Genomic DNA, 21762 nt, shown 5'->3' with positions numbered 1-21762 from the left:
CTTTGCCTCTAATTTCGTTATATAATGTGGCCTTGAGACCGGGTTAAATGCATCGTTGTTACTGAATTTTCATACTTGTATCAAAATGGTCATTCAATTTTAATTTGTCTTAATAAAATTATATAACTCTACTTTTGTCTTGATCAAGTCACTTTAGCATTGGAGAGGAAAAAAACATCGAAAAATTGATATGGCTGCCACATCAGACGTAGTCAACTTTTACCGCAGACCAAAACGACATCCAGACAATTGAGTGAAACGACTCGTATCAGTTAAGTGATTACCACGTATCATTTTGGTTATTGGTGAAATTTGATGTGAAAGCCGCATCATATTCAAGTTGGATGAGTTTATTGATATAAAAGTTAAGGTGATTGACCATTTTAAAACAACATTCAAGTTGAGTGGCCAAGATGCATTTAACCCACCAAAACCATTCCGAACGGACGCTTACTTTACTTTTGTGGCGCCAATTAGCCTCACCCACTTCTCCCCGTACATCCACACCAGCAGACAAGGAACAGTTAGTCATCGCCATTGAAATGGCTGTATTTACCATTCCCTCTTCGTCTCTCTTCAAATCCCAAACTCTCCTTCCCAATATCCCCTCCAGTTCTTCCTCCTGCACTAGAAATTCACCCCTTCTCTTCTCTGCTTTCTGCTCAAAATCTAAATCCTCGTCCTCTGTTGATGATGATCAGAATTATAATGGAGATACCAAGCCCAAAAAGAGATTATCAGAGCAGTCATCCTGGGAAACCACGGACTCCGAGGGGAAGGACTATCTTTACAGGCTGGGGAAAGAGGCCGATAACATGAATATCGCTGTCGGAGCTAGGACTGGGGTCATCGATTCTCTTTTTGCCGGCAATTTTCTTGGCAAAGACTGTAATTATACTTTTCCTTCTCTTGTTCATATTACTTGTAGCAGTTTTGCACTTACCGCGTCTGATTATCTTAAGTTGTCTCATGAATCTGTTATATATTTTTTTTGAATAATTTCAGCGGATATTGTGTTTGATTACCGTCAGAAAGTGACAAGATCATTTGAATACCTTCAAGGCGATTATTATATCGCTCCAGTGTTCTTGGTAAATTTCTTCTTGCATGCTGATGCCTATTACTAGCGCAATGTGAACATTTTGTCATCTTTGAATAATTTCCTTTTATATATGACGTGTTCATTCATATTGAGGGATCAGTTTCTTCCGGTTGCCGTGGTGTTGTACATAACCTGTAGAGAAATGCCTTTTATCTGTAATTTTTGTATCATTTATTAGCTATAATTGAGTTTCTTTTTCTTTATATTTATTTTTCACTTGTATGTTATTGCTTAAACGCGTCGTGCTGCTAACAATGGGCATCATGGACTTAAAGTATTCATCGTATTCCAACTTTGTGCTTTTGTTTTTGACAGGATAAAGTTGGTAAGTCATAGGTTTGCACAAACGTGAAGAAACTATGATGAGTTCTGTTGGAGTAAGAAAAGTTGGTAGAAATAAAACTGCTATCTGGTCACTTAAATTTTAGTTATGCATATGACATTATCAATTTATTCTGATAATAAGGATGCAAAAAAATTGATCATATATTCTATGTTGAAACGCATCAGAGATATTAGGATATCCATGTTGTTTCATGCATGTGAAGCTCTTTCCCGAGCAATCCATGATCCGTCTTCTGTAATTAGACTGTGGATTGACTTCTGTTGTTGAACTAGTCAATTGGACATTTATCAGGTGTTTTCCTGTTCTGAATGTTTTAGCATTGCTAGTTTGAGCTGACATTTCATCTGATGGCACTTATAAGACTTAAGCTGTATTTGTTTTATAATTCCATTCAGAAAATCAAATTCTTTACTTGTTTCTTTGTTGCATATTCATGTTTAATTATATTGTCCAACTTAACATTTATCTTTACATAATACAATTTCTTTGCAGTCCACATCATGGACATAATTGATATTCTGATTTAAAAAGAACGTCAGTTTTATCCCAACCCACCAGAAAAAGTTTGCTGAAAATAATTTTCAGTGTAAGTTTCTGTGTTTTGCCTTTTGCTGTTGATTCTGATTGAAATTTGGCGTAGCAGAAAGTAGATAACATAAGTTTCAGGGCACAAGAAAATCTTTTGACTGCTTAGTTGTAACTTAGGGTTGACATTTGTTTGCATCATATGACCATCAGCATTTCCCAGATGAATTTAAATTATAGCAGAAATATTTATAGGTATGGAAAGTAGGCTGTACCATTATATATTATTAGCTTCGAAGATTTCAACTGGCATCATTGCATGCGCAAAAGCCTTACATCAGACTATTTTCAGGTTATTGTCGATACAGCTTTTGATCTCTATATATAATCGTCATAAGCAGGAATGGTTCTCTTTGTCTTTCCTTTTATGCTATGTTAGGTAAGAGGGGAGAGCGGAGGGGAGGGAAGGAAGGGAATTGTATTCTCAAGGCATGTATGTAGACAGTTTTTTTTATTAAAAGATCACCCCCAACCTTAACAACCATTATCAATCCCTCACTAGATTACTGTTGAACACTTATGGAACTTTTATATCGCAATGCATTATTGGATGAAATTAGAAGGAAAAGTATGTGTGTGTGTGTGTGTGTGTAGTGCATTGTACGTGGAAAGTTCACTAGGATCTTATGATTCTCCAATGGAAAGGCTGATATGGTAATGGCTTCTGAAAGCTGGGGCAATATTGTTTAACTACTGTAATGGCTGCATGGATTGCGGCTTACGTCTTCTGCATTTGTCTTGCTCTTAATGCAGTATGCCACATTGTGAAGAACTACATAGCTCATCTTCTCAATGTCAAAGTTCCTTTGATCCTAGGTATTGATTCACAACCTTTTCAATGTTGAGAAATTTTGGTTACAGATCCATGTTGACAATTCATGTTCTTTATCATTTATTCCTGGTTTACAACTATGTACCCTGTATGTAACCCTCAAGAGATATTTTTAAGAAAGTCCTTGGAGATTTATTTAATTTGTGGTCACACAGATTTTTGCTGCTTAATGTTTTTAACCTATTAATTCTGAGCATCAGTTTATTTGTGTTGACTGATGTGGCTGATAAAGCAGTTCTAGTCTAAGATATGTGACTTTGCATTCAGCCTCGTGAATAGGATGACAATTTACTTTCATGTGAGTGTAACATTATTGTTTCCTCTAATAGGTATTTGGGGAGGAAAGGGGCAAGGGAAATCGTTTCAAACAGAACTTATTTTTCAAGCTATGGGAATTGAACCGGTTATTATGTCTGCAGGAGAACTAGAATCAGAAAGAGCTGGTCAGGATTCCTAGATGCTTTTTACAGATAACATAAGCTGCAAGAATGTTTGCTTTGTTTGATGTATGTTAAATGTTAAAATATAACTGTTTTTAGTGTTTGTTTTTATTCCTTTACAGGAGAGCCAGGAAGATTGATTCGGGATCGCTACAGAGCAGCTTCTCAAGTGGTCCAGAACCAAGTTAGAAGCTTAACCACTCTCATTGTTGTCATATGTATGTCTAGGGTCATGAAGTTAATAATGTTGTTATGTGATTTATTCTGTAATATTCCTCTTTATGGTTTCTTACACTAGTTTTGGTGGCCTAGTGAATATGTAATAGAAAGTTAGAGCACTGGCATAACAAGCAACTTAGTATCCATGCTGGCATTTCATCTCAAAAGGGAACTACAAGAAACCTGGAAACTCATTAGAAGAATAGTGTCAAACAATTTGTTTCTTGAAAATCAAACATATGTTTTCATGGCAATTTGATAAGCAAAGTGTGATACATTTCATAAGATCTACTTGGATTTGATTTTCACAATCTTCTTTTAAGTCATTAATTCAATTTAGCAGATTCTCCTGAACAATGCAGGGGAAGATGAGCTGTTTGATGATTAATGATATTGATGCTGGCCTTGGTAGATTTGGTGAGCTAAAGAAAATGAAAAATTGTACTTGGGAATTTTAGTTGCAAGATATAATGATCCACCATAAATTGTTTCAGCCATGTAATTTCAATCTGTTGTTATGTGTGAAACTAATTTACCTTTAAACTTAACCACTTTTTTTTTCTTAAATTACATAGGAAATACTCAAATGACAGTCAACAATCAAATTGTTGTTGGCACTCTAATGAATTTGGCAGATAACCCCACAAGAGTGAGTATTGGACAAGACTGGCGAGAATCAGATACTACAAACAGAATTCCAATCATTGTGACAGGCAATGATTTCTCAACAATCTATGCTCCCTTAATTCGTGATGGAAGAATGGACAAATTTTTCTGGTACACACTTCATTGAAAATTTTATATTGCTTGATTTTTAGTTGTTCTTTTTTCCTTCTTTATTGGCACGTGAGCACCAATTAATAGTTGATTTTTAGCTAGTTCTAAATTTAATAGTTTCAAAGTAATTTAGGCCCCGTCTGGTTTATCTACTGTTTGTTGTTAAAGCAGTGGTTCCCTGATGTTTGAAAAAACTGCTTTTTATGTATAAAACAGCAACACCAAACACATAAAAAACTTTCATTTTTAATATGAAAGGAAAACATGAGGAGAAAATAGAGTAAACAAACACCCCTTAATTAGTTCAAGGAATGATGTGGAGAGAGATTGAGAGAAAGAAATTGATGAAAGTTTTTACCTTAAACTAACAAAAAATGATTTTCAAGCTAAAAAATAAAGAAGCTCAAAACGCCCAATTTGGAAATGTGTATAAACCCTAGCCTCCATGGGAGAAAGTTCGATTTGATTCATAAAAAGATTAAATTTCTTCCTTACAATTCATAATGGGGTATATATAACCACAAAACCCTAAAATAAAAATTACACAAAAGACCCTAACCGTTAACTAACTAATACATCATTAAAGGGGTACAGAAAGAAAATGAAAAGGTAAAGGGTCTAAGGAAGTTTGATGGAATAGTACAGAATCAAGAAAGGACCTGTATTTCTTACTATAGAGCATTCTGGTGGCCGTTGGAGAAGAAGTAGACCAATCAGATATATCAATCCAATTATGGACACACACTGTTGATAGAATCGTACGAGTCGACTCGACTCGTACGATTCGAGTTGATTCTGTATGATTTCGAGTCGTATCTATGGTATGGCTGGAATCCATATAGAATCGGACATGAATCGGCCGAATAGGTGGTGACTCAGCCAATCGGCCGAGTCCACCGATTCAGTCTATTCATGAACTCCACTAAAAAAAACTTTTTAATTTAAAAGGAGTAAAAAAACGTGTGCAAAACTAATTAAAAAGTCACGAAATAAAACTAGGAGACTCTACAAATTCCAAAACTCTTTCTTTCCTTCTCTTTCTCTGTTTCTTTTCGTTCTATTCAACTTTCCTTCTCTGGTTTTTTCGTTCTCTTCAACTTTCTTGAAGATGAGGAGATTGAAGATTTAACATTGTATAATAATGGAGAAGAGGAAGGAGAAAAAGAATTGGAAAGCGTGGTTATGGAAGAAGAAGATGATGATGATTCTTTCGATTATGAAGAATGGTTTGGCAATTAGTTTTATTAGGATTGCATTAGATTTATATTTTAACTTAAGTGCTTGGTTGATAACTTGATATATAATTTCTATAAATTGTACTTTTAAACTAATATTTAAAGTTAAACAAGGTTAATATTTTAGTTTTTATTATATTTTGAGTTTGATCCGAATCATGATGAGTCCCGATTCACAAAATGAGGATTTCGAGTCACGAGTCGAATCTCGATTTAACAACTATGAGGACATACTGAAGTGAACATGGTTGTGAGAATCCGAACCTGAGAATTAAAGTAAATTGCCTATATCCATTGGACTATATCGAGGATTTACTTTGAGTTTTCTTTTCACCTTAGTAATAGTCTAATAAATGAGTTGACAAAGCATATACAAGAGAAGGTGCTTTGGTAGATGCTGTCCGTAGATGACATAACTCATATAGATGAGACTGAGGAGATAGATAGTAAATAAGCAGTTGGAACTATGGAAATTTACTCTAGAAGAAAAAGGGTTCAAGTTGATTAGAGTGAAGATTGAGTACATGCATTATCTGTTTGGAAATATAAGGCTAATGTAGATGCTCAAACAACTCTTAGGAGTACTAGTACCTTCACGTAACCAATTCCACTACTTGGAATCTATTGTTCATAGTACAAGAGATATAGAACAGGATGTGAGATTAAAGCAGATGGTTGAAATTGAGAAGTTTAACTATTTATGTGATAGAAATATGCCGATAAAACTGACATGAAAATTTTATAGAAATATCTGATTGGAAATGCTGTGCAAAAGTACATGTTGGGGGTAAGAAAAGATATTGACAAAATCAAAAGATATTGACAAAATCAGTATAGTAGAAATAAGGATGTTTAGATGGATGGATGAATGGGTACACAGATATCAATGCGGTGATGAGTGAGTGTATTCAAGAAAACTTCGATAAAGGACACATGAGGTGGTTTGGACATGTTCTATGTCGGCTAATGTCCTGTGCATAATGTGAGAACAGAATTCGATAAAATTAACAAGGGTAGAGGAAGACTATGATTAACATAGATGAAGATTATTGAAATGATGTCCAATTATTAGGTCTTTTAGATCATACAGAGAGGATCTTACAATTATTACAGATGTACATCTAAAACCAATGAACAAGAATGAAAGGAAAAGGAACTTCATAAGGTTAAACCAACCCGAATTCATAGGGAATAAAATTAATGAGTCACACTATGAAACTTTGGGAGCGAGTGATCGAACAAAGGCTAAGGAGGACGGTGAAGATCTCGGAAAACCAGTTTGGCTTTATGCCGGGAAGATCAACTATGGAAGCCATCCATCTAATGAGACAATTAATGGAGCACTATCGAAATAAGAAGAAAGACTTGCATATGGTTTTCATTGACTTGGAGAAAGCATATGATAAGGTACCAAGGGAAGTACTTTGGTGGGCCTTGATAAGGAAAGGCATTTCGCGGAAATATATTGACATCATAAAGGACATGTATGAGGGAGTTTGCACGAGTGTACGTACTAGTGTTGGGAAGACTGAAGAGTTTCCTATTACGATTGGAGTGCATCAAGGTTCCGCACTAAGCCCATTTCTTTTTGCCATCGTTATGGATGAACTAACAAGTTCACTTCAAGATGGTATACCATGGTGCATGCTGTTTGCAGATGATATTGTGTTGGTTGATGAGACGAAAGAAGGAGTGGAGAGGAAGTTGGAACTATGGAGACAAACTCTAGAATCTAGAGGCTTTAAGTTGAGTCGAAGTAAGACAGAATATTTGGAGTGTAAGTTTAGCGGCCGTAGGAGCAGGGAGGCAGGGACAATCACCCTAGATGGGAGAGTTGTTCAGGCCTCGGATTGCTTCCGGTATTTAGGATCTATTATCCAAACGGATGGAGAAGTAGATGGAGATGTTGCTCATAGGATTAAAGCTGGTTGGTCGAAGTGGAAGAGTGCCACGGGTTTCCTTTGTGATCCCGGCATGCCTAATAGATTGAAGGGAAAATTCTACCGGACGGCAATTAGACCAGCATTGTTATATGGTACGGAGTGTTGGGCAGTGAAACACTGCCACATCCATAAGATGTCGGTGGCGGAGATGCGTATGTTGAGATGGATGTGTGGTCATACGAGAAAGGACCGGGTGCGTAATGAAATAATTAGGACAAAAGTAGGGGTCACATCTATTGAGAATAAAATGAGAGAAAACCGACTAAGGTGGTTTGGCCATGTGAGACGTAGAGCGCTTGATGCGCCGGTTAGGAGAACCGAAGAGTGGCAAAGGGATGTAGTGGTGAGGGATAGGGGAAGACCTAAGCAAACTTGGAAGAGGGTGATCGAGAGTGATATGAGTTTATTGGGAATTGAGGAAAATATGGTAGTGGATAGGACGGAGTGGAGGGAGCGAATCTGTGTCGCTGACACGACTTGATTTTCACGGTTTTATATGATGGTTCATGTTAGCCGACCCCGAATCATTTCGGGACTAAGGCTTTGTTGTTGTTGTTGTTGTCATTTTCATGCCTTTATGATATAGTCCTACAAATAACAGTCTAATTCTTTGTCTGTCCTACGTCAGATTATGACATAACATAAGCTTTAACGGTATTTCCTTATAATATTCACAATAATGATTGTACTGCTCAGGTTTAAAAGTTATATGAACAAGCTTTATATGATTTGAATAATTTCTTGTTTTTGAGCATTATAACATTTTATATTATGCTTGATCACAGAATAAGGTGTGGTCTTTTCTTTTTATTGTTTAAACTGACCATACAACCTCCTAAAGTCTAGTGAACTTGTATATATGATTGAGCTATATTGACATCTGAGACTGAGACATTGTCTTACAGGCAGCCAAACCATGAAGATATAGTGAACATTGTTTGCAGAATGTATGAGAAAGATGGCATATCTAGAGATGAGGTCATGAGCATTGTAGATACATTTCCCAATCAAGGTGTGTTTATCTACTCTGTTTCATGTTCCATCAGGCATTTAAGTGATTTGATATAGCATACAGACATTAGCTTTTACCCTTACAAACTTATAATGGTGTTTTACCTGCATTTTGAAGTGCTTGATTATCCTTTGGTTAACGAAAGTAGTTGGCATGAAAGTTATTATTTTTTTCTTCTAATTATGCAATGTAATTGCATTAGGTTGGTAGTTGTGTCCTAAATACTTTTTACATGGTTCCTTCCTATCATCTTTGTGTATTATATGTTGTATGATAATCTCTTCTGGCTATCTAAATTCTGTTTATGTGGTTTTTTAGATTTTCTCGTCAGTATTTATGCATGTGAAGTCATATGAAGAAGATAGGGGAAAAGAGAGATATAAATGTATTATCTCACAGAAAGGATACAGATAGAGAAGTAACCAGATGAATCAATAAAAAGATCCAAGAGGAGACTGCTTATATTGCTCTTCATTTTTTGTTTATATAAATGGAAACAAAAGTAGAGCCATTTGTCAGTCTTGGCATCGTTATAAACCAACCAGCTTGCACTGGTTTCATCTTATTTCAAGATTATCCCTTGTTAATCTTAACAGAAATTTTATTTGTCTAACATGTTTTCTTTTGAGGCTGTTACATGTCACACTTAGATTTTGAAACCATCCCAGGCGAGGCGCCTCTTAGGTGACTGCCTCAGCCCAGGTGCAAAAATACCTCTAACGTTTATATCTAGGAGCAATTTTGCCCCTAACGTCTAAAAATTGTGCAATTTTACCCGTTGGTAACCAATAGCAATTTTACCCCTGATGTTGACAAGTTGGGTCAATTGGAGAAATCATTCATCAAATTGTCTTCTCGGTCATGAATCTTGTCATCTACACTTCACATATGCGTCATTTTATCACTTAACCTGAAATTTTTTAAATTATTAAATCACAAAAAATATGAAATCTTTTTTTTAGAATCAACTTATGTGCAATTGCTGCAGAACAAGGAATAGAATATCGGTGTTTTATAATAATGTCTAAAATTGACCCAACTTGTCAACTTTAGGGGTAATTGCTCTTGGCTGCCAACGTTAGGGTAAAATTGCACCATTTTAGATGTTGAGGGTAAAGTTGCTCCAGCGTGTAAACATTAGGGGTATTTTTACACTTTATCCCTAATTTTTATTAGTTCTGATGTTGTTACCTTAGATTTAGCAAACTTTTAGAAGATTAATTGGGAAGAAACGTTAGTCTCTTCAATTTGAAAAAAAGATTTTATAGAGGAAGTGTTTCCAAAACAAATTAAATATAGAGGAAGAGTAAGAATAGGAACTTAAAGGAGACTGCAGAAATTCAGTTTCATGAGAACTAGAAAATACAATGAAAGAAAAAATAAAGAGCTTTATAACTTGAATGAGTCTATGTTTTCTTTTTATTATTTAACTTAGATTTTCTTTTGTTATATGTTTACTTTTTGCTTTATCTTTTATCCTTAAGCTGTGATTTTGCAACCTGCTTTAATCACAATAATATGTGAAACATGTGGTGGCATAATATATTCGTTCGTATGTATTTATGATAGAGAGGGAAAATAGAGGACTGGTATTGGCCCAACTTCTCACTCGGGATTTTATTACAAGCACCGGATCCTCACAAAGAGCCCCCAATACAAAGCACCACACTTATCGTTTTTGTATTGGGGTCCTCTACCTAAAATCCTGTCTCACTGGCCGAAAGTGTAGAGAGTATAGTCTAGGAGGAGACACTTGACTAAAATAGCTGAGCTGGAGTTAGTTACGTACTGGGGAAAGTGAGAGTATCAGAAAGGAAGGTTGCTGTAGCTATATAGGAGCATATCTCTTGTGATAGAGCAGTTTTGGGAATTTTTTCATTTGCTGTTGGTGTGTTTTTCCATTTCTTATTTAATCCATTTCAATAAAGGCCTTCCTTTTATTTCCAATTACTGTTTTTGTTTGTTTGACTGCATCTCACTGTTGTGTGAGTTGATTTTCTCATCAAATTATATCTGGGGATGATTTGGCAGCTTTGGATTTCTACGGAGCTCTCCGTTCCCGAACTTATGACAGGTCAATTTCTAAGGTGTGTAACTTATATTTGATTATTCAAGTGCGAGAGGTTTTTCACATTTTATAGTCAGTTGTTCTCAGGCAAATAAACTAAACCTACATTAAACACTTTAAAAAACCCTAAAAATATACATATGCCACAGTGGTGCCCCATGATCACTCTCCTTGTTGAAGATAAACTTAAATTTGAAGAATAAACAAAGTAAAATAACGGAGAAAATTGGATTGTTTATTAGTAATTTTTTCACCGTACTTGATGCGCCGGTTAGGAGGCCTGAAGAGTGGCAAAGGGATGTCGTGGTGAGGGGTAGGGGAAGACCTAAGCAAACTTGGAGGAGGGTGATCGAGAGTGATATGAGTTTATTGGGGATTGAGGAAAATATGGTAGTGGATAGGACAGAGTGGATGGAGAGAATTTGTGTCGCTGACACGACTTGATTTCACAATTTTATATGATGGTTCATGTTAGTCGACCCCTAATCATTTCGGGACTAAGGCTTTGTTGTTGTTGTTGTTCTTGTTGTACTTAACTGAATACAATGCAAATATTTATAGTCTAATGACTTTTCACTAAAATACACGACTATTCACTAAGCAATACGTCTCTTCACTAAAACACACGATTCTTCACTATGACTCTTCATTAAACAATACCACTTTTAATTAAAATACATGATTCTTCATTATACTTGTGTCCAATTTAATTTAATCTAGTGCCAACAATACCTCCTTTAGATTAAACTTGCTCCTTACTCCCAAGCTTTCTGCATTTTTCTCGAACAGTTATTTACTAAATGGCTTTGTGAAAATATGCTTAGGAAGTGATATTGAATGCGAATATGCTTTGTCCCAAGTTCACATGTACTCTCAGTCATAGCCATGCATTCGGATTATGCACTTGATCTATATATTACACTTGGCTTCTTACTCTTCCAAGATACAAGATTGTCTCCAACAAATATACTCTAACTAATGGTAGAGCATCTATCTGCAAGATTGCATAATTAGCATTTGTGAAACCTTCTAGAGTGACAGTCAGGGTTTTGATATAAGATACCGCATCCTGGAGTGCGTTTTAGATATCTCATAATATGAATGGCAATATCTCCATATGATGTCCTAGGAGAGGACATGAATTGGCTTACAACACATCTCAGTCTCATCATTTCCGGTAATTACTAGATTATCAACATACACTACTAGTAAAATGCGTCCAAAACGATGATGAGAGGATCACAAAATGACCAAATGCTTCTACATAAGACAATTTAATCAGCATTGAATCTCCTTAACCAGGCATGAGAAGATTGCTTTAAGCCGTACAAGAATCTTCATACCTGCACACCTTTGCGAACTCCCCCTGAGCAACAAATCTAGGTGATTGCTCCATATAAAGCTCCTCAAGTAAATCCCCATTTAAGAAGGCATTCTTAACATCTATGCCATATATTTGAGCATAACCTTTTGCAACCAAGCCAACTTTTAACCGGGCAACAAAATCATCAAGGTCCATTTTCATAGTGAGCACTCACTTGCATCTAATAGCTCATTTTTGTGAAGAAAAAGATCCAAGATCCCAAGTAATTTTGTTCAAGTGCTTGCAATTGTATGGAAAATAGGTAGCGGAAACAACAAGACCTAGAAAGCTTTGGGGACCTGCATATGAGACATTAATGCCTGAACAACTTCTAACAAGTGAAAATTCTTTCGCTCAGCTACATCATTTTGTTGAGGGGTAACAATACAAGAAGTCAAATGATTAATGCCATGATGGGCAAAAATTGATATGAAAGTGCAAGATAAATATTTATAGCATTATCACTCTTCAAAATACAAATGAATATGTTAAATTATGTTTGAATTTCAGCATGAAAAGTGCAAAAGATAGGAGCATATACATTAGTATCAACACATAAAAATAAGACTCGACTCATTTATTTATCTAGGAGAATAAGATACTCTATTGTGTGACAAGCTTCACACTCTAAGGTAGATTCTTGTTGAAGACTAGGACACAACTTTGCAAAACTCGAAGAGTCCAGTGGAGAAATTAATTGTGAAGTTGTAAAACAGAATAGCTTGTGCAGACCATTCATCTTGGCACTGACACAACAACAGTTAAGAGTTTTGCTGAGTTGGTTAACAGTTAATAAGTTAAAAGGGAATTGGGATAAACATTAAATATATGATAATGAAGGGCTCATGAGGAGTGTGCTGTCTCATGTCCAATTACACAAGTTGTATGATCCATTGGCCAAAGTAACAGAAGGTAAATTAGTAGAAGACTTGAAAGAGGAATAAAAACCTTGTGTTGCCTATCATATGATCTCAATAACCCAACTACAAGATGAGGTTGATAGGCAGGCAGCATGAGTACTTGTATCAGCCGAGGCATATGTCGAGGAACTTTATTGTATTGAAGCATAAGTGGCAGATTGTTATTGAAAACAAGCATACTCGTCTACTGAAATGGGGACAAATGGTGAGGATGATGGAGGAAGCTTTAGGATGCCATCTCTTGCTACCATATTTGCAAATTTCCTAGGATTATTCTGTCCTAATAATTGTGGAGGTTCACCATGCAATTTCCAGGAATTCTTCTTGATATATCTCTCGCCCCCAAAATGGTGACAAATATGAGAGGAACTACAGTTCCCAACGTTAGTGTTGTAGTTTCTCACTTTGCCACCCCAATTAGCATTATTCACCAATGCTTCTGTGTCATTGGATTCCATACCAGAAGCCATTTCACCATCCTTGCACCATTCTGCTCCTTTTGGTTTTGCATTTGCTTCACATTAGTAACAGTAGGAAACATAGCTTACTAATAGAGTTACTTTTAGGGCCTAATACATCAACAGCTCCTTGAACTTGTCCAAAATAGTTGAACTTTGCAAATGTCTCGTCAGCTCTCTAAACTTGCTTATTTCGTATCAACAGCTCCTTAAACTTGTCCATAAAATAGATTAGCTCCCTGAACTTTGCAAGTGTCTCACCAACTCCCCAAACTTGCTTATTCTGTAACAACTAAATACAAAAACCATAATACTAACTCTTGATCCTCATCCATTCAATCTCTCAAACATGCAACACTAACTCTTATAATAGGTTGAAAGGTAGGAGAAGCGAAAAATTACCTCTCGAATAGATGAAGACGTATTTTTAGAATTTAGGTTTAATAAGTTTTAGTATTTAGTTGTTACAGAATAATCAAGTTGGGGAGTTAGTGAGACACTTGCAAAGTTCAGGGAGCTAATCTAATTTTATAGACAAGTTTAGGGAGCTGGTGATACGAAATAAGCAAATTTAGGGAGCTGGTGAGACACTTGTAAAATTCAGGGAGCCAATCTACTATTTTGGACAAGTTCAGGGAGCTGGTAATGTATTAAGCCAACTCTTAGATCTGAAGATGTGTACTAATACACTTAAATGTATGTCTAATCCTCCTAATATATTAGCTTACTAAGCTGAGATTACTCACACATATAAATGCATAATAGCCTTGAGATTTTGTTAAGCCAGCAGGTTTTGCTAGCCTCTGGCATGATTTTGCAAATTGTGCAATTAGGAGTTCAATTATGGCTTTAAACTGAAGAAGCCATTTTCAAAATCTTGTAAGAGTTGTTTGCCAACTCAGCTTCATTGCATTTGGAACGTTTTCCTGAATGATTTAAAAATGTGTTATAGGCGTTTGCTCTTAGCAATCCATTTCCCCTGGAAGCTTTTCTTCAAATAAGAAAGGATATTATTATTATTATTATCGTGTAAATATATATCCTGGTGTTTAAACACAAGTTGATCGCCAACAATATTTCTATTCTAGTGGATTGATGAAATTGGAGGAATTGAAAATCTGGGTGACAAACTTGTCAAGCGAAGACAGAAGGAGAAACTTCCTGTTTTTACTCCACCAAAGGTAATAAAAATAAACCATTTTTGTGCTCATATTTCTTTTCCTATGTTTTGATGGAGTGTAAACTTTTGCTGCTCTGAAAATCAGCATGATGAAGAATGTTGCACTCCTCTCCTCCTCCACATTGCATTAATTGTTTTTCCCTTGTGTTTATTTGAGCAGCAAACAATAGAGGCTCTACTTGAATCAGGCTATTCTCTGATCAGAGAACAGCAGCTGATAATGGAGACTAAACTTTCTAAGGAATACATGAAGAACATTGACGACTAGAAAAGAGTATCAGCAGCATTCTAATTAACGTCATTAATTATGCACTATCCATCAGTTCTTTTATTGTTTCATGTTCATGAAAATTAAAGAATATGTCATTTTCTGATGATTACGAAGCTCATCTTTTATTTTTATTTTCAGTCACATTTAACCTCATGATAATTATATAAAAAAATTCAGTTTTTAACATAAAACTTATGTTAACAATAGTGTCATCATTTCACATGTGTTCGAAATTTGTATTTTTAATGGTTCAAAAATATTTTTTTGATGTGTAATGTAATTATAGAAAAACTATAAAAAAACATATAATTTCATGCACTGATCAAATTATTAATGCACTTTTAACTAAATTAGATAATCACTAATTTGGTAAATACGGGTTTAATATGACAAAATAAACGACCAGGAGTCTAATGTGCAGCAACGATGGAACTGATGTGGTGCTTCCTCTTTTTTTTATTGATTGAAAATAATATTATTAAGGGTTAATGTACATATTTGCTCATGTATTATTATGGAAAAACAGATATCTCCTTATCAGGATGGTTTGGATCGGGAGCGATCCCTTTCCTTTTTCTCGATCCTTCAATAGCAAGGGCCAACATTTCCTCGTTTTCTTTTATAATGGGCTCGACTGACTCGAGCATATGTGCAAGCTCTACAAGAGAGGTTTGCAAGCCACTCATCTGATAGTTCATGATGAACTGTGAGTAGCTCTCAGGGAGGGACTGTAGAAGTAAGTTTTCACTTAGTTCATAGTCCATCGCATCTCCAATACTAGAAAACTTGGTTATGAGGCTGATCATCTTGGCACAATGTACCATCACAGATGTGCCCTCCTGCATCTTGCTTTTATATAACTCTTTGGTTATTTCGAAGCGCTCGCACCGAGTTTCTATCACAAATAGCTCTTTAAGGTGTTTGATCATGGAAGAGGCATCCATATCTGAATGTAGTTGCCTTTTAACTTCCGGTGTCAATGATGCAAGTATGATGTCCCCCACTTGATCATCATCAGCTTTATGCTTCAAGTAAGCATAAACCTCTTGGTAGGGAGCATCATCCATTGGGTAAGGGGGTATCGGTGTATCAAGTACATACCTTTTCCTTTCGAACTTCAAAACAATTTTGAGGTTACGAAACCAGTCGGTGAAGTTTGAACCATTCAATTTGTTATCGGTAAGGATGTAACGCAGATCGGTGTTAGTCATGATTTTAAGAGTGTGTGTTTAAACAAAACCTGAGAGTGAGAAAGAGTAAACGTATGTCATTCATTTGCTTTAAAGTTTAACAATCTAAAATTATAGGCCTTTTAATTTATTTCAGATTGCTCCCACTATTTTGCCAAATTAATAACCCTCCATATTAATTCGAAGAATTTTACAAATCCTTTAGTGAGCTAGGATCCTAACTCCTGAGATTTCGCCTTGAGTTTACTCAACAAGCTAGTCTCATTCATTAGGTAGATTCATATAATCAATCACATCTCTAATGTGATTCCTAGGTTATTGGGTTACTAACCACATTAGTAACTAATATGCTACTCATATTAATCCCAACCGTTTTGCCCATTAGTTTATGACAACATGAGTTTACTCATCCAATTATCATAATCTAATTTAAGTATTACCCCATATTCATGAAAAATGATTTTCGATAATTCATGTGTTACCATAAGACCCCGAGCTTGAGTTTACTCAACAACCCAAAGGCCCCCAGTACTGCCGGCTGAATTATAATATTAGGGAGGGGCAACCGATTTTAATAACTTACTTATTTACTTAACTTTTTAATGAGGGATTTTATTTAAGTCTCATAATCTAACTTAGTCTTGATTTGCTTTAGCATACATCAGACATACATTCTCATACATTGGCGTTATGGACACATCATCTAAATTATTCCGTCGAGCCAGAGACGGAATAAAAGGCCAAACCTAAGGAAACACTAACTATTGCATATTTCTCTTTAGGTCCTCCGTCTTCTCCTTGGCGCCTTGAAATTACATTTTAATTTCTATACTACTATAAGAAAACTTCAATTGAATTGAAGGGAATCAGATGAGAGGAGAAATTATAATAGATAGTAGAAAGGCAGGACGCGCAGGCCCTATTTCAAAAATACCAAAAGACTAAAAGATGGTCCAAATATGTCCATAACTCCAAACATGCATAGACTCAATTAAATAAATTTAATTGGTTGATTACATAACCGGCTTATGTAATATTTAGGTTAATCACATTAACTCGTCAAATTAACTTTCATCCAATTTTACTTCTAATCGTTTTGTATCTTTATATTAATCCTTAGATTAATATAACCATATAAAACGTTGATTATGCTCGTCCCATTTATTTTGATTTTAATTCATTTAACACTTTGATTTACATATTGGTAAAAACAAACATTTAAACGAATTATTCATTCGATAATCAAAACAGAAAACTATTAATTTCTGAAACATATATATACATTTAACATAAAACGATTTTAAACCTATTTTAAAATCAAGTGGGTATCGGGCCGGGCCCGAGGGCGGGCTGCTGCTGATTGGCAGCAGCCCTTAGGGCACGCGGGGCGCTGCCGCCTTGCGGCAGCGGCGCCCCTGCGCCGCACGCGGCTGCTGCCGCGAGGCAGCAGCCGCGTGACAGCGGCCAGTCGCGCCGTGAGGCGCGACTCGGGCTGCTGTCATATATTTTTTTTATATTAAATATATATATATATATATATATATATATATATATATATATATATATATATATATATATATATATATATATATATATAAGTTCTAAAATAATTTTAAAACGGTTTTCAGAAATAGGATAATCTACAATAGATTTCCGTTTTATCATTTAGAATTAATAAAACTAATTTTATCAACCTAACTATAAAACTAATAGATTTTGTTGTAATGATTATCAACCGAAATAATTAGGAACATAAGCATAATCAGTTTTAATTAACAATTAATCAAAACTTTATTTATCTTTAGAATTAATTAACCAAACAATTTGTTAATTAATCCTAACCATAAATATTTATTCAATCATATTGAAAACTTCTATATTTTCATATATGAAATAACGGATTTAACGATGGCTCTGATACCACTGAAGGAAATTAGGGCTAAAGTATAACAGCGGAAATATAAATTTTTTAGCCTATTTCCTTTTAACCATAGGATCCGTTAATCGTTATTTCATATAAAGAGGGATAAGAAGGAATACCTTTCGATGAACAATCTACCGTTGTTAAAGAAGCGCCCACAATTCTTCTCCGAGGTTCCAACCGCAAAGTAGAACACGGTGAGGTTAAGATAAAATCAACCCTTATGAGATGCAATCAAAATAGATTGCCTCTAATTAACCAACACAAGATCAAGGAGAAAGAGGGATGAATAAGATTAATCAACCGATGGAATGCCGTATGAATTCTTGTCCACGAACTTGGGGAATAGAATTCTTTTCTCTCTCTCTCCAAGCAATTTCGAAAATCACAAGTGGGGAGGCTTAGGGCTTGGTCGAAATTCACTATAGGGAGGGGTATATATATTAGCTTGTATCTAAACCCTAGTTAGATAGGAATAGGTTACTTAATAGGAATCCAATTCGGAAAAGGATTCCTAATTATTATCTCACTATATATCTAATATATTTAGGATAATAATAAATAACCTAATTGGATAATAATAGGAGAATATTAATCTAATTAAAACTCCTAATTAAATTATCTCTTAATTAATTTAATTCATAATCCTAATCAAATTAGGATTAATGGAATAAAATCAATCCCTTACTAATACATACAAATTTCGGCCCCCTCCTTGTATTTGGGCCTTACTGGGCTCAATTGGGCTTCCATCTATTAATCATATCCATCTCTCTTTTGGTTCCAAGTCTTATGTGTGATCCATTAGGTCCTTACTACTTCTGGCCGTATGCAACCTATTAAATTAATTTCTTCAAGAATTATATTTAATCCCTTGCATAACGGAATGATGTACAGAGTATGTTATTGGCAAGTCTGTAATCATTCCCCCAGAGTCCGTTAAGAAGACAGGTTGATTCTGTCGTTAACCCTTCCGTATTAGTTACGGTATAATACGATCCTTTATCAACTACATCCTTGAACTGAATCTTATGACTATGGGTAATGTCAAGTCACATATAGCGAGACGTTCGTTTTACTTGTTATTGGCCGAGTCAACTCAAAAAGATAGGTTAAGTGAAATCTGTATTTCTACTCTTAAGCTATCACCTTGCAAGGGTTTAGAGTCAAGTCTTCCACAAGCGATCCTTGAATGTATCTCCCATTAATCGGGAGTGATAAATGCTCAATCCAATGTATAACTACCCTGAAATTACTTCCTGTGACACCCAACCTTTGCAGTTCACACCCCAGAGTCATCTCTGTTAAGGATCGTGGGACCACAGGATCAAAGTCTCACATTCAGTAATTCAGGATGACCAATTAACATTCCTTTGAGTCCACTACTGAGTTCACACTTCTTAGATACACTGATGCTGACTATGGACGAGACAAGCTGGAACTCAAGAGTACCTCAGGAGGATGTCACTTTCTCGGGAACAGTCTTGTGTCTTCTTTCAGCAAGAAGTAGTCATCAGTAGCCCTATCAACCACTGAAGCTGAGTACATTGCTGCTGGAAGCTGTGTTGCTCAAGTCCTCCGGATTAAGCAATAGCTGGATGACTATGGAGTAAAGACAAAAACCATTGAGGTCAAATGTGATAACAATAGCGCTATTGACCTATCCAAGAATCCAATTCAGCACAGCAGGATGAAACATGTCAGTTTAAGACATCACTTCATCAGAGACCATGTACTCAAGGGTGAAATCAAGCTGACCTACATTCCAACTGATGAGCAGCTCATGGACATCTTCACGAAGTCACTGGCTCGTGAGCAATTCTGCGCGCTGAGAGAAGCAATAGGTATGTTCAATCCTCTCCAATAACTCTAAGTATAAACTGTACTGAGTGATAAAGTGACTTGCATTCTATGCGTTAATACTGAGTAGATAATCTATCCTCTAGGGTTAGCACGCCTACTAAGATGACATCATCATCATCATAACTCTAGACACAATGCGCCATAAATAGCATTAATGTCAGAATTAAGGGCTCTGAGTGGTTCAAATTCTGACCGTTGAACTCTGACCCCTGACCTCCCCCATCTTCGGCTATAAATAGAGAAGAAAATTTCTCATTTCTCCTTACACTTGAAAATTTTGCACTCTCTCTCTCCCTCTCAATCTATATCTTCCTTTGCAATCTGTTTTTTAATCTTCAAGAACACCATATCTTCTTCTCATGATTACCGAACCTTGTCTAGTGGCTCGGAGGAATATGAGGACAGAGACTCTGATATTAATCCCTCCTCACAGGAGGAACAACAATTGGACTATGAAGAAACCTCTGAACATCAAACGAACACCGGACACAATGAACAACCTGAGACTGAAACCCAGGACATTGACCAACCAGAAACTCAGCAAACTGGTGAATTGAGCTTGAGCCTAAAGCTCAAACTGAACAAACTCAACACTACACTGAGCATCCTGCTGAGTCATCTCAGTCTAAACCTAAAAAGGCTGGAAAAGAACATGATAAGTCCAAAATATACCTAAAATAACATGCATAATTATGTCAATTTCGTGTGAAAAATATGCTAATTATATTCTTTTGGAAGGATTTTACGTTGGTATTTGTTACTATTGTGTAGGGTGTTAAATTATTTGGAAAAATGCAAATATGAGCTAAAATGGAGCAAAAATGAGTAAGAAATCAAGTTTTCAGTGAAAGACGCGTACAAGATTCAGAAGCCGCGTTTGGGATTCAGCAAACAAATAATAAGGAAGGCAGGATAACTCTCTGTCGCGACCGAGATTCTTAAAATCTCGATCGTGACACGCGTCTGGTAACACCAGAAATGCACGAATCACCCACTCCTCCTTACTTCCGAAAGCCGCGACAGAGATTTCAGGAATCTCTACAGAAACAGCAACTTTATTCGGCATATTTTACATGTTTTAATTTCCAAGTGACACATCCTTTCATCCAGATAGAGGCAACTCTTCACTAACGAACACGTCTCTTCAAGCAGACCTATTGGATAATTATAAATAGATGAAGAATTCAGAATTCAATGTGGTTGAGTGTTGTTCAATAGTTGATTAATCGTTGTTCAACTATTGTTCAAACACAAATAGTTAGAGATACAATGTATAGATTGTATAGTTTTCATTACAGTTTACTCAAGTCGAGTTTATGCTCTGTAGTGGCCGAATATGTGCTATTTCGAGGATTCAGTGAGGAACCAGTGTAGGAGGCACCCTAGGGTCCGACGAACCTACAGAGTTGAGTAATGGATTGACAACTCGGAACTCAATTAGTTAAAATTCTATCCAATCTTCTTCTTCTCTGTTAACTTGTGACGTTTCAATTCAAACTAATAAAATATCTTTTCAATACAATTCCATCTTTACTGTTGTTTATTTTTGAGTTTGATCTAAGTGATATTTTTAAGTAATTTAATTGGTGTTTTCATGCAAAAACATTTAAACAAATCTAATATTTTGCATGCAAACTTTGTTGAACACTTAAGCAAATTCGGATTTATATTTTATCACTGCGGGAATACCGAATAATCGGGTTTAGATTCCGAATTTTATTAAAGTTTTCAGTCTTAGGCCGAATAGGAAAGATTGATTACAGTTCAATTCCTATTAAATTGAATTAATTGATAATTTGTTACATCTTTCTAAACAAATCAAAGTTATAAGTTGTGGTTTTGCTTTAGTATAAACAAGCCTTGGAAATTAACTTTAATCTAAACATAATTTCTATAGTTTGTAATCTTAACTATAACGAAAATTAGAATTAGAAACCATTTAAACCATTAACGATTTTCTATGAACCTCAAGAAAACGAATTTAATCAAAACAATAATTTTTAATCAAATTATCAGACGTTCTCTGTGGGATCGATA

General features: G+C 35.6%; 1 protein-coding gene across 1 annotated transcript; it reads left to right on the top strand.

Annotated features, from left to right (window-relative positions):
* The first annotated feature begins 411 nt into the window (after window positions 1-411).
* LOC136221746 (ribulose bisphosphate carboxylase/oxygenase activase, chloroplastic) lies at window positions 412-14882 on the top strand. Its single transcript, XM_066009183.1, has 12 exons — window positions 412-888; window positions 1006-1091; window positions 1418-1427; window positions 2787-2849; window positions 3195-3308; window positions 3428-3489; window positions 3887-3941; window positions 4100-4301; window positions 8385-8491; window positions 10523-10578; window positions 14389-14481; window positions 14641-14882. The coding sequence occupies exons 1-12, from the start codon at window positions 414-416 to the stop codon at window positions 14746-14748; spliced, it is 1431 nt and encodes a 476-aa protein (XP_065865255.1). The 5' UTR covers window positions 412-413; the 3' UTR covers window positions 14749-14882.
* The last annotated feature ends 6880 nt before the right edge of the window (window positions 14883-21762 follow it).

The sequence above is a fragment of the Euphorbia lathyris genome, chromosome 3, assembly GCF_963576675.1.
Source record: "Euphorbia lathyris chromosome 3, ddEupLath1.1, whole genome shotgun sequence".
NCBI lineage: Eukaryota > Viridiplantae > Streptophyta > Magnoliopsida > Malpighiales > Euphorbiaceae > Euphorbia > Euphorbia lathyris.
The sequence above is the reverse complement of the archived record's forward strand: the minus strand, read 5'-3'. Positions and strand labels throughout refer to the sequence as shown.